This window comes from Mustela erminea, chromosome 19 (genome assembly GCF_009829155.1).
Source record: "Mustela erminea isolate mMusErm1 chromosome 19, mMusErm1.Pri, whole genome shotgun sequence".
NCBI classification, from domain to species: Eukaryota; Metazoa; Chordata; class Mammalia; order Carnivora; family Mustelidae; genus Mustela; species Mustela erminea.
The window spans coordinates 25,795,115-25,808,925 of NC_045632.1; the positions used below are offsets into that span (position 1 = coordinate 25,795,115).

The 13,811-nt window shown below is 39.1% G+C and overlaps 2 protein-coding genes across 3 annotated transcripts in view; one reads left to right on the forward strand and one right to left on the reverse strand.

Annotated features, from left to right (window-relative positions):
* ITFG1 (integrin alpha FG-GAP repeat containing 1) overlaps nucleotides 1-9,980 on the reverse strand; it is a 293,792-nt gene extending 283,812 nt beyond the window's left edge. Inside the window, exons 1-4 of the mRNA XM_032326067.1 lie at nucleotides 9,588-9,980; nucleotides 7,821-7,893; nucleotides 2,300-2,445; nucleotides 1,059-1,116 (exon numbers count right to left, since the gene is read on the reverse strand). Of these exons, the coding sequence (XP_032181958.1) occupies nucleotides 1,059-1,116; nucleotides 2,300-2,445; nucleotides 7,821-7,893; nucleotides 9,588-9,795 (485 nt within the window). The 5' untranslated portion in view covers nucleotides 9,796-9,980. The remainder of the gene's footprint in view (nucleotides 1-1,058; nucleotides 1,117-2,299; nucleotides 2,446-7,820; nucleotides 7,894-9,587) is intronic.
* A 52-nt stretch (nucleotides 9,981-10,032) lies between these two features.
* Nucleotides 10,033-13,811, forward strand: part of PHKB (phosphorylase kinase regulatory subunit beta) — a 241,324-nt gene continuing 237,545 nt past the window's right edge. The window contains exons 1-2 of one of the 2 annotated variants that reach the window (XM_032326066.1): nucleotides 10,086-10,184; nucleotides 12,314-12,426. In XM_032326066.1, the coding sequence (XP_032181957.1) occupies nucleotides 12,372-12,426 (55 nt within the window). In that variant the 5' untranslated portion in view covers nucleotides 10,086-10,184; nucleotides 12,314-12,371. Of the gene's footprint in view, nucleotides 10,185-12,313; nucleotides 12,427-13,811 lie in introns of both variants that reach the window. The other variant, XM_032326064.1, reaches the window with a different exon arrangement.

A 13,811-nucleotide genomic window follows, 5' to 3' on the forward strand; every position in this document is an offset into this window, starting at 1 on the left:
ATAACTTCGCCTATCCCTGAGTGGTAAGAAGACAACACGTATTTCAGACCCAACCAATGTAGTTAGATGGGCTTAGGAGAAAAAGCCCACAAAAGTAATCCCCTGTTAGTTTAAACATTCATACTTTCATTAAGTACTGCAACAAGAATGAAAAAAAACCACAACTATGAAAGCAATCAAGCTGAGGGCCTTTAAGATGATCAATCCATGGATTTACAGTTCAGACTTCAAATGGCCACTGACCTACTGATATATGATTACTATTTTAATAACTGAATGAAAGGCAGCAATGGAAACAAGTGGCTGTATACTGCTTTAGCTCCCCAAATGATCTCTGTATCATTACCAAAAGCCCTGACAGGAATTTGGATTACACTTTATCTAGTATATGTGTGTATTTGAGAAATAAATGATAGCACTAAAGAAGAGCTTTAAAAAAAGGTGTCTCCTTAATATAGACGTTTTTCTAAATCTCTGGAGAAAAGCTCATACCATTCATATTTGTCAATCAAGTGCTAATAGTATTACCCTGAAATAGTTACCTTAATTCTCTGAGTAATGACATGGCTACAGACAGTCAACATAGATCCATAATGGACGCATTGAAAGGTACTGAAACAAAAAGACAAATTTCTTCCTCTTTCTAAAATACTGAATTTCATTAAAAAAAAAAAAAAAGATTTCATTTATTTATTTGACAGACAGAGATCACAAGTAAGCAGAGAGGCAGGCAGAGAAAGAGAGTGTGGGGGGGGAAGCCGGCTCCCTGCTGAGCAGAGAACCCAACCTGGGGCTTGATTCCAGGACTCTGGGATCATGACCTGAGCTGAAGGCAGAAGCTTTAACCCACTGAGCCACCTAAGCGTCCCCTGAATTTCATTTTTTTCTTTTCTCCACCATGGCAAGTAAATATCATATAGTCAAGAGTGTAAGACTCTATCAGTTTCAAAGGGGGAGTAAATTCAGTGTCAATGCTACTTTGCAAAGTGGTCTCTTATGTGAAAAATTTTATGTTTTTAAGTTTAAAATCATTCAAAAGGAAGCAAGCACATACTTACTCCATAATTAGTGGTTCATCTTGAAAAGTCCTATTGAGTACAGTCATATTATTAGGATCTGCAGAGAAAGAAAATATATAAATTAGCAGGTACTTTATATTATATTTGATATCTACACTTGGGGTAAAATATCTATTCTTTTCAAAATTCATCTACAATTAATTTCAACTATTACCAATAAGAAGACACTATAAATCTAACTAAAATGGATACCAAGTTTGTAAAGACAAAATACTGGGGTTCATTCTATAGTTAAGACCATCATTACGATAACTTTCTTTAGAGGCTTCCATCAAAACCTCTTAGGTGAGTCTTCTTTAAATACAATTTTGCACTGGAACAATTGACAAAATGCACAAAACTACTTGACTCTAAAATGTCCATGCTTACATACATGAAATGCTTCTTCAATGGTGCTGTTTCTTTAGATATTTACTGACAATGAATTTGAAGTTTTGAGACTACTAATCTTCTCAAATGTTACAGAAAACATAACTATATCCCTTCTACACTGCCTTGAGAAATCTGGCTCCACGAACTAAGTTATCTATTTAGGTATAACTAATTGGCTTTTCAGGTAAGTCTTGAAGGTTTTGGGGGAGACTCTCAAGCTCCACTCCAACCTTTTTGTGTTTTCCTGTAATGGGGAGACCAGAAACCCAAAATAGCATTTCTCACATATCTCTGCATCTGAGATTCTGAATAAAATGTGAGCCTTGCCAATCAGATATACTGAATTTTGGAAGGCAGTAGTTCCACTTCAGTGTCTGATCACTGAATTTGTAGTATCAAGAGGCAGGGTGCAGAGCATCCATCTGGCTGGTGAGGGTCACAGCAGACAGTGTCATTCTAGCAGCTGCTGTGCAACTGGCAGTATTCTTATAGTAAAAAGCCTTCCTTGATGGCTCTGGGACTGTTCCTGAAAGTTCAACCCAGGGTCTGTTCTTTAGCTATCCCAATGATTCTATAGGCCTTAAACCCTTTAATAAATCACTCTCTTCCTAAGATAGCAAGAGTGGAATCTGTTCTCTAGAACTGATTTCAGATTAGCCCAACTGAAAAAAAAAAATCAGAAATTTGACTTTTAAAAATGTTTTTACAAACAATTACTGACTCTTAAGAAATTCATTACTGAACTGATTTCAGAACAATATTTTGTTGTATTTACCTAGGAATAATGGGTATATTCTTCCTTTAATATCCAGTGATAAACATTAAAAACTCTTAAAAAACAAATTCACCTAATGTTTGATTTTGTCCCCAGAAGATAACAGCTCCCAATTCACTGTTGGCACGATTTTTGGGAAGATATGTCAGAAGGACATCCATTTGTGAATCTCCATCATAATCCCCAGGGACTACACTCGTTATCAGTGCACTGTGATTCCTAAAAGAAATAAACATTTTAAGGCATCGAGTCAAGCTATAATGGAAAAGGACACCTTTATATTTGTACTACACACAAATATTTTCAATGTAAACTTTAAAATCACAGAACTGATTCTCATTTCATTCTTTTTTAATTTCTTATCATCCTTCATGTATTTAGGCCTCTTTGATCTACAAAATAATTCAGGATGACTGCAGAGACAAATCTGAAATATTTCAAAAGAAAGCACAGTTTTATGTTCTTATACTAGCTAATATAGTCCTTTTACTTTGTTCTTTTGTCAAGGACACCAATGAATTTGGCTGGTTTATAAGAAATGGAGGCTCATAATCAACTGTTAAGACAATAAGGGGTATCACTGTCGTTTTAGTTAAAAGTATATTATTTGTAAAATATTTAATTTTTGATTTTAATGCAGATATGAAGATTAATCATTTTATCTTTGAAAAATAGTCAAGATTCACAATGGTAAGTAAGTTCTTTTTATCAAACCTGGCAATATGCTATCAAAACATGCATATCTAATTTTATATTTTAATAATGAAATAATTTTGAAATTATTTATATTAACCTTGAAAACTTAAAACATGTCTTCTTGTAACATTTGAATGACCCAACCAAAAAACATGCCTTAAATTCAATCTTTATTTAATTCCACTTAGAGCAAATAGCAAGATAGCAAGTTTTCCAATAGACTAGAGATAATTACTTTGTAAATGGCATTAAGAATCTAAAAATATATATAACAGATTTTATTTAGGGTGAAAATGAGAAAAATACTGAAAAGGTTAAGCAAGGTTAAAAGGAGTGAAGAGAAACAACAGCATCATAATGCATCTACCTATTATGTCCCATACATTACATCAATGCTTAATAGCTATTAACTGATAATTTTTATCACCTGAATTATCATTCTCATAGAACTGACTCGAAAACTGAGGTCTGGAGCAATTAAAAAGCTAAAGCTAAAAGCTAAAACTAACTAGCTAACTAGATGATAATTAAACTGAATAGCTGAAATTCAAATTGTGTCAGCCTCTAAAACTAAACTTCATCCTGATAAAATCGTTTTGGTAATGCTAGTTTCCTCAAATAATTCCAACAATACTTTAAGTTTTATCCATAAAAATACCTGGTTTTTAAAAATGATGCTATAGCAATCACCCATGCTACGATGTAGCAAACTATATCTAATTGTGGAGGTCTCTTCATCTGCATGTGCATATAGAAGCATACTCAGTAACACATACTGAACATAGTTGGTATTAATACCTGTCTAAATATATTCATGATTTGAGGGCAAAAAGTACTCTAGAATAGACAGGTATGTATTACAAAGGATTAGTTGGGAATTTAACCTAATCAGATTATATGGCCACAAATACATAGCTTCTTTATGGCTGTAAAAATAAGAAGTAGAACGTTTAAAGATATGAGATTGACATATGTGTTTTTCTTTTTCTTTTTTTTAAGATTTTATTTATTTGAGAGAGAGAAAGTGAGAGAGAAATGAGAGGGGAGAAGGTCAGAGGGAGAAGCAGACTCCCTGTGGAGCTGGGAGCCCAATGTGGCACTCGATCCCGGGACTCCAGGATCATGACCTGAGCTGTAGGCAGTCGCCCAACCAACTGAGCCACCCAGGCGCCCCGACATATGCATTTTTCTTTTCTTCTTTCGAAGAACCGACTAAAATGATACTGAATAAAAGTTTTTAAAAAATATATGTCCCTCAAAAACAAAGAGATAATAAAGGGAGATAGGGAGTGGAAGGAATGCTGACTTAGGAGCACAAGAAAACTATAAGCTAAAACGTTTTAAGGAAAAGGCTTAAGAATGAAAGTTTTTGCCCAGAAGAACTGAGAAGCTCAGAATTTGCAGTCATCAGAAATTATGAAAGACAAGAGTGATGCAAGAGGCAGAAAACAGCTTTATCTGAAAGTCTGTATTGTGAGTGATGGTCCCTTGTCCCTCTCTTTCAACAAGACAAGAACCAAGCAGTTTATTAACCAGGGATTACAGATTTAAGTTACAGCAAAGGGTAAGGTTTGGGACTCAGCTAAAAACAGAATGTTAAGTTTACAGAAGGAACAATTTGACCCTTGCCCCCAGCTCTATCTTATTCCTTGGATGCCAGGCATCCAGGAACATACCCACAGGGCAAGACAGGAGATAAGGGGCACCAAGCAAAGTTTCCAATCAGCTTGTTAGTCCCATACTATTAAGTATGATGTCTCTGCTTTTTGAAGAAAACTATGAATATTAAAGAGAGCCAAAACAAATAGCACTAAGGAAATGGAAGAAAAGAGAAATAATAAGGGGAATAACGAATCTTCAAAACTATACTTGAAGACATAAGGAAGTATGTCCATAAAACAAAAAAGGAACAGCATGCTAAAAGAAAAGAATAGTAAGAGAACAAAGAAAACTTCTTGGAGATAAAAAATAAGACAGCTAACAAAAAATTCAGTAGAAGGCTTCAAGTAAAACTGAGAAAACCTCCTGGAAAGCAAACAAAATGAAATGACAAAAACACAGATAAAATGAAGGTGTAAGGGTAGTCCAATAACCAACTGATAAGAATTCCTGAAAGAGAATTAAAAAAATTACTAAAGAAATAAGAACATTTCAGAAAGCACCCAAGGTTAGATACCTCCATTTTGAAGGGGCCCACCTAATACCCAGTATAACAAATGAAAAATAAATCAAGACACAGCATCATGAAATATCAGAGCAAAAGGGATAAAGAGACCCTAAAAGCTTCCAAAAGTAAAAATAAAACAAGTCACCTTAGAAGGATTAGGGGGGAAAAAAGCACTGTATTTTAAAATAGCACCCCATGAAACTAGAAGACTACAGGCCAATCAAAGTATTAAAAGTAATAAAAAATTGGGGACTTGGAAGGACAAAGCATATACTGTTGCTTAGAAATTTCTTAAAGGATGCACTCTAGTGAAGTAAATGAAGACGTTAAGAATAAAAGGGCACAGGATCCAAAAAAGAGGGATCCAACAAAGAATGACAAAAGGAAAATCCCCAAATACTAACCTTGCAGGAGGCTTAAAGAATGAATCCAGAGTGGGTAGAAGTGTAGAGGACTCAAAGGGGAAAACAAAAATGTACAATTGGTATTCAGCCAATACGATGGAACATGTACCATGAAATTAAAGTACACAGAAAACTATGCAATTGAATTTTCAAAAATCAACCATTTACTTCAGGAGGAAAAACTCTGCAGAAATGAAATAAAAAATGGTGGATACTGACGTGCACAGAAACTACATGTCAAAATGTAAACGAAGTTTACTAATTTAACTAAAAATATGATATAATGAAACTAAGATGATGGGGATAATTAAGATGGCAAATCCTCATCTATGCTAACAAAAATCCAAGAGATGATAATTAGTGAAGAAATTACAGTGTAAATGCTTATTTTAATATGGAAATAAACCTCAGAAAAAATATCTGAAGGTTTTCTAAGTGGTTGCATCTAAGAGAAGAACATGGGAGTAGGAAAGAGCAAAGAGGAAAGGGAAGAGGAAAGAAAAGAGGAAAGGAGAGTTATTTTTCCTTTGAAAAATATTCTAAACAAAATAAAAACAAGTTTCTAAATTTTAATAATATAAGACAACACTGCAGTAATCAAAGAAAATGAAACAAACTGCCATTTTTTTTAAAGTCGGTAAAAGTCTAGTCCTTTGTAGTTCAAACATTTCTTTCCAAGAAAAATCACTTCCAAGCAGTTCATTTCTTGTATATAATATTTACCTCCTGTTACCTGCCCACGCCAAGCATGCTGACATTTATTACTAGGAAAATTTCTCAAGAAAGACAGTTCCTGTTTGTTCATTTAAAACTTTCTCTCAATGTTCAAATTCAAGGTCCTTTTTTTTTTTTTTTTTTAAGATTTTTTAAAATTTATTTGTTTGACAGAGATTATAAGTAGGCAGAGAGGTTGGTGGGAGGAGGCGGGGGCAGAAATTAGGCTCCCTGCTGAGCAGAGAGACTGATGTGGGGCTTGATCCCAGGACCCTGAGATCATGACCTGAGAAGAAGACAGAGGCTTTAACCCACTGAGGCACCCAGGCACCCCAAGGTTTTTTTTTTTTTTTTAAACAAATGTCTGAGTTTAAATATTGTAGAGTCTGAGCAATCATTATTAGCCCACAAAGGGAATTAAATATTTTTTAAACTGTTTCCTAAGTAATTTCTTATCTTTCTACAAACCAATTCACCCTGTAAATGGTTAACAAGTAAATCAACTTAAAATACCATTTTTTTAATCTTTCCTTTATTTTTTTTTTTTAAGATTTTATTTATTATTTGACAGAGAGAGACACAGCAAGATAGGGAACACAAGTAGGAGTGGGAGAGGGAGAAGCAGGCTTCCAACTGAGCAGAGTGCCTGACCTGGGGCTAAACAACTGAGCCACCCAGGCGCCCCTTCATCTTTCCTTTAAACAAGAACCTGTAATGATTCCCTACCTTTCATGGGATTCAGTTCAAACGCGTTGTGATAACATTATCACAGGTTCCTAGTCCTCCCTGATCTCATCTTCTTGGTCCATAACTCTCCAAAGTATACCATCCATTTCAGCTAAGTAAATCTTTCCATCTCCATTTCACAACACGCTTACTGCTATCTCTTGTTAATGCTGTGTCCCCAAACTTAAAAGCCTGCACCTAAATTATACTGAGGGTCACTGAAATCCTGTAACTTTCTAGAAGTTTCCACTTTAGTCTGTACAAGTCTTCCTTGAACCAGTCATCAATCAGTGCTTGCTTCTTGATGTTTCAAAACTGTGCTGGTTCATTACTGATGATGATCACTGAGTTTCAGGCCATGTCAGTGACATAAAATAAAAATAAGAACTATTATTTGAACAAATCTAAAATTCAGCTTGATTTAAATTCCTTCAAAATAAACCTTAAAAAACCCACCACTTACCAAGCAAAAAGAAATGAGCACAAAGATCACTGACCTTTTCCCAGTGCAAATAAAGGCCCCCTCCTACCCTCAACACATAGTTGACCTGATGAACCTGTGAATGAGCTGGTGCCATGTGCACACTCAGGATGAGGGACAATCTCCAACACATTCACGAAGGGGTATTAGATTGCAAGAGAATGAAGGGTGTTTATGCAGGAACAAACCTAATTTACTCAAACATATTGATTTTTTTAAAAAGTAAGTAATTTTTAAACTTTGGTATACTCAATATTTTTCCTAACAAATCACTTGCTACCTATACCTCATGGGTTTGTGTCAACACAGTTGAGTAAAATTGATTCAAAGACAATTCAACTAGCTATTGCATATCAATCATTACAACAATGATTGTTTTTACAGGAAAATATACATTTGTACTTACTTCAAAGACACTTTTACTTTGGGTTTAAAATAGGGTGCATTCTGGTCTGCCAAAAAGACGATTAAATCATTTCCTAAAAGAAGTGAATATACATTATTAGAGAAATATTTCCAGGTAATACCTCTAATCAGTGGTTACAAAAAGCTTTCTGGGTGCTGTTCTTAACAAAAAACCTTTTGTTTTACTCCAGTTCCTCTGCCCTCTCAAGGTGAGTCCTACTTGTCTGATGGAATGGGGATACCTAACAGTATATCACAAATTCAGTGTTGAAGTGGCACAGAAACAGGAAGGATGAACACAGAAAATGCGGCTGATCAAAACAAACTGAGGCCAATGACTTCTGCCAGGAATCAGATCAGGTGACTTAAAAGAATATATAAAGAACACGCCTTTTACCTATAGTATATGTCAAGCCTTATCTCCCAAACCTACCAACATGACCTCTTATAAGGCTGTTGAGTGTATCACACAGATGCATTGCCCCAAGAAACAGGAACTCCTACTGTAGGTATCTAACTAGTAACAAGGACATGATTACGTATTTAAGAAAAAGTTGAATCTCCTAAGGTCCTCCTCTTGTGGCTTCTACGGAACCATCACCCAAGTTGATGCACTGGAACTCAATGGATGCATTCATGAGAACTCACTGGAACACACTTTTGAAACTGTTTAATTAAGCCCAAGCCAACTTTCTGAATTCAGTTTGGATGGAATAGATACAGGTTTGGCAGTATGCACCCTTCTTGCAATAAATACATAGTCATACAAAGATAGGAAAATTATCCACAGTCCACAAGAGGCTTTGGCATATTTATAAGAGCCACAAAAAACCTGGACCAAGATCCTGTTAAGCTCTGTATAAACCTGCTTCACCTCCTCCCTTAATGGCCTTGATCTACCCAGTTCTGTGGGTACTCGAAATGTTAAGACCCTTTAATATCCATTGTCAGCATCAAGATTTACAATAAAGTTTGTTTAGTGATGATTAAAGCATAGAACTCCTAAGAACCTCAAGTTGACAAGGAAAGCAGAGATTTGGAAGATTAGGGTGGTGACCGAAGTGAGGAAAAGGTCAGGTGCTCATAAGACTACACAGCTCAGGAGGGAGAAGAATCCGCAGTTTAACATTGATAAACGCTGGGTTTCTCAATGGTCCCTTCAAAATGGTTGTGTGAGCTGTGAAGTGTTTAGGGCACGGGGGGGGGGGGGGGGGGGCAGGGGGCGGAGAGTGGATACAGTAGCTTCAAAGCTGGGACCCTGAAAAAGTGAGGGGCGGGTGAATAAAGCAAATGAGGAGATAGGTATCAGAAGAAACTGTCAAGTTGCAGCTTTCCCAGTTCATTAAAGGAGAAGGAATATCGAAGGAAGTAAAGCAGAAAGGAATGAAGGGATTTGGGGAGGGAAGGCAGAGGGAAGCTAAAAAGACTCCTGGGAATCATGAAGGACTTGGGAAAGCAGGTGATTGCATGGGGAGCAGAAGGTACTCGGGTGAAGGCCTCAGGCTTCTCAGGAACAACACAAAACCCTGGGGTGTTTCTAGGATTCTTGTAGGTAGATCAAACTGTGGGGTGGCCAGGCCAGCATCCGGGGCTGGAAAAGATGGAGAAAACGGGCAAGCTGCAAAGGATGCTGGAAATTAAGAGAGAGACAGGGTTGGGAGAGAAGGGCTGGGAAATGCAGGAGGACTGGCCATCCGGGCTAGGGGTGTGGGAACACCGGGAGGGGCACAGGGACAGCGGACAGAGGGAGGGCCGGGCAAGCACTGACTTTCCCGCAGCACGAAGAGGTCCGTCTGCTTGTCGGAGTTGAGGTCTCCGAAGGCCGCCAGGGTGCCCCAGGCCTCGGCCCCAAAGAGCTCGGCCGTGACGTTGTGCAGCGCCCGCGCCGGGACCGGCCCGACTCCCAGCAGCGCGAGCCCCACAAGCAGCGGCGCCAGCAGCACCCAGGAGCTCGGCAGCCGGCCCGCCGCCGCCATGGCAGCCCCTCGGCTCCCGCCCGCCGGCCCACTGCCGCGCTTGACGGCAGCCGGAAAGCACCGTGCCGCCGGCCGAGAAAGAAATCGCACTGCCCAGACGCTCGCACGAGCCGCCGCCGGTTCCCCGCTCACTCTCCCCAAGAGCTAAACCTCTGGCGCTTGGGAGGCCGCGGAACTAGGTTGAAAATCGCCCTTGCGCTCACTTCCGGCCGGCGCGCCTCTCGACAGTGTCGCGCGGGGGGGGGGCGGGGCCGGCCGGGAGGAGCTGACAGGCGGCCCCGGGGGCGGTGGCCAAGGCAGCTGCCCGAGAGCGGTGTTGGGGTTGGCGGGGCTCATGGCTGAAGTGAGCTGGAAGGTGTTGGAGCGAAGAGCCCGGGCCAAGCGCTCAGGTTTGGCTGGCTGGGGCGCCACCCCCTTCCCCAGCACCCGGGTGGTTCTCCCCCTCAAGCGACTTGGACGGGAGGGTGGTGGGGGTCCTGGGGCTTAACCTGTGCCCGCGTGTGTCCCCTTAGGAAGCAGAGGGCGGTCCATGGCCTCCTTACTCATGTCTACCCCCATCCGCACCAGTTGGTAGTGTCCCCAACTTTACCACATGTGTTTTTCCCCAATGCTATTTCGTATGTGCCCCCCCCCCCCGGAAAGTAGGTGGTGGTGTCGACTAAGCCCCGAGTCTTTAGAAATCAGGTGGCTGCCAGTTTCCTGGGGGGAGTGCGTCCTCCCTCAAATATCAGCTTCGTTCTTAGATGTGACTATGATCTGGTCCTAGAAAACTGGCAGCAGAAATGTGTTGCCTTATTTCATTTCTCCCTTTTACATTCTTCACAAGTTCTGCGAGTTTTCTATGTAGCACGAATCGAGGGGGGACAGGGCCTTACGCTGTGAAGGGGGTCACGTTGAGCATGCTTAGGGCTCAGAAGGAAGCGGGCCCTTTCCCTGGGCAGGTGGCCCCAAGACTCACAGTTCCCAGTGGTGCCTCCCAAATCCAAAGCCGCCGAGGTCAGAAGACGCTGCGCAGGCAGTTACAACAGTTGGAAGTGTCCTGAACTGACTTGTTCAAATTGCAAAGTCACGACTTTGAAGTTAGCACTTGTGGCTGATCGCTCCTCTAGATAGAATTGAAACTTCCCTTTTTTCTGGCTGGCTGGATATCATCTTGAGCTAAATGTGTGCCTATAAACAGAAAAGATGTGTGGAATGACAAGTGTTTAATTAAGAATCTTCCTTTTTAAAGGATTGACGTTATTATATGTCAGTGTTGAGAGATGCTAATGTTAAGCAAGGAAAGGCATGGCCCTCAGAAAACCAGTCTGCATTTGCATTGATATTGAGAGTTTTTTTTTTTTTCTTCAGCTAATATGCCCCATTATGTTTGGGGTTTTTTCAATTTATGTATTTTTTGGTTGTCTCTTGTGTGGTTTGCCTTTTTTTTTTTAATATGTCTAATATCATAAATCATACAGGAGAAAGTCATTGAATCTTCCTTGCCAATTTCGTTGTTTTTAAACTTTACTTAAAAGTTTTGCACTACTTATTTAGGTTATAGCAAAACTACCAGGAAAGTATGAGAGAATTTTTTTAGCAAGTAGTCCTTAGTACATTTCAGAGTCATTACAGTTATTTGAATTAGTCACATGTATTGTTGTTTCACAGTTTTTAAAATTTTTGTGTCATACTGAAATATTTATTGACCACTAACAATGTGTCTACCTGGTGTTAATTGTATTGAACACATCTGGTCAAAGAGAGTAACCTGAGTTTTCTTCCAGGGATCTGAGCTCTGCCCCCAACGTCTATTTTACAGCATTTCTCTTTTCTTTTAATAAGCTTATAGGGTTTATTTTCTTCTCCAGGCTCTATTTTCTCTGAATTGCATATCATAACAGTAAGCTTTGAAAACCTACCTTCCCTTTCTTAAGTGAGAAAAAAAAAATCGGATTTAACTTTTGTTGAATGCAGTCAGTTTCATGTGCAAAGGGGTTAAGTGCATAGTATAAATGTTGGATGTTACTGTGTGTTTATATCATGGTAGTAAAAGATAGTATTAAAAGTCAATCCTCCAAATTAGTTGAGGTTTCAGGTTCTAACTCTGTAAGGTGTTGACTATAAAGTTTATTGCGTGAACTTATGTTATTAAAAACAATCAACCTGATTCTGTTTGTTACTTTTAGAAGAATATATAAACTGAGCTTAGTTTGAAAGATATAACCTGACTCTGAGACAGATGCCACTGCAAAGTTCTGAGCATTGTTACATAGTAGCGAATCACTTCACTGCTCAATAGAGGATGCTACACTTGTGTAATGTTTAATAAGTGGATATTATATATTTCCTGCCTCATCCCTATAAGCAAATGTAATTTATCAAAGCAAAGAAAATCAAATTTTCAAGTCATTAAAAAGAAAATAAAATTATAATGAGCCTCGATTATTGCCTTTGTTGCACACTGCATCATGTTAATAACTGCTCACACTGCTTTCAATTAATCTAATGCTGATTGCTTCTAACCTTCACTAAACAGTTTTGAAAATTGCTGTAGTTTAGCCTGCGACGCTTATGATTAGAGTCAACAATTTGAAATGGCCAGCTCACCTGATGCCATCGTCTCTTCTCCTCCAGCTTTCTTAAGGTCTGGTAAGTGTGCAGACCCCAAAAGGGTCACTTGGTAATTTTAAATACCTTTGTTTCTGAAGGTTGGTGTCAACCATATGATACCATCTTGGCTTTATTTCCTCTTTGGTGGGCCCAAGCCTGACATCATTTCTGTTTTTGTTAGACTCAAGTTTGTACTATATGTTGAATGTGGCCTATAGTCATACTGTGTAGGGCGTGAGAAGTGTAGAGAGGAGCCCCTGTCTTTACTCTAGCAATATGTGTCCAGGGTCTGGGAACCTCAGTGCCAGGGATCCTCAGTTGTAAAATGGGTACCTAAAAAGTTTCTTAAGTGATTATCATCTTCTTGGATAATGGAAGTAACTTTCTTAAATTAGAAATTTTTGGTTAGTCTTATAATTATTTCCTCATCTACTACCTGTGAAGTAGGGTTTTTCTTCTTCTTCTTCTTCTTCTTCTTTTTTTTTTTAAAGAGAGAGGTGGATGGAGGGGCAGAGGGAGAGGGAAAGAGAGAATCTTAAAAAGCCTCCATGCCCAGCACAGAGCCCAATGTGGGGCTCCATCTCATGACCCTGAGATCAGGACCTCAGCTGAGTCTGATGCTTAATTGACTGAGCCACTGAGGTGCCCCTGTGAAGAAGGTATTTTTGTAAATAGGATTTTGTAGACAAGAAATGGAAGCTCACAAAGGTATAAAACAACTTGCCTCAGATCCCAGACTATTATGTTTCAAGGCTATCTGCTTTGCCTTCTACCCCTTGGCATGTTGGTATAAGGGCTGGAGGAGATATTGGCACAGTGGCTCTTAGACATGTTGGTGAGACCCTTTGCAAGCTGGATGAAAGCTGATTGCTCCCCTCATGAGTCCCTAGGATTTGGAAAACATATGCAAGAAAGTTCATGCATCCAATGGAGACCACATTTGTATTCTCATTAGGAATTCAGGTCTTTGGCTGTATCTAGTCTTCCTTTACAAAAGAAGGAAAGGCCTTCTTTAGGGCTTTTTTCTATATGTAGTGACCCATCTTGGCCATTTAAAATCTGTTCATTGTGTGAACACTCTTGGAGAAGCCCTTTGGCAAGAGGATGCTTTTCGTCTGAAATATCCCTTAAGCAGAATATTCAGCCTTGGGACTCATTAACAGGTAAATGTGAGATGAGGCAGCCCAAACCCTGACAATAAAGCCCAGATTTTTATTTCCTTTTAGATTTTAATTCCTGTTTTGGCAAGATTGAGGTGGAAAATCTTGAAATAGGAAGGAGCTTAAGGAAAAATCACAGAAAAGAATGCTCATATTAAGGAATGAAAATGATCCTTGTCTTCAGCTATCATCTGCTAAATAACAAAATAGTATATAATATATAACATCGACATTTGATTTCTGGTTTAATATTTGAACTAAGAG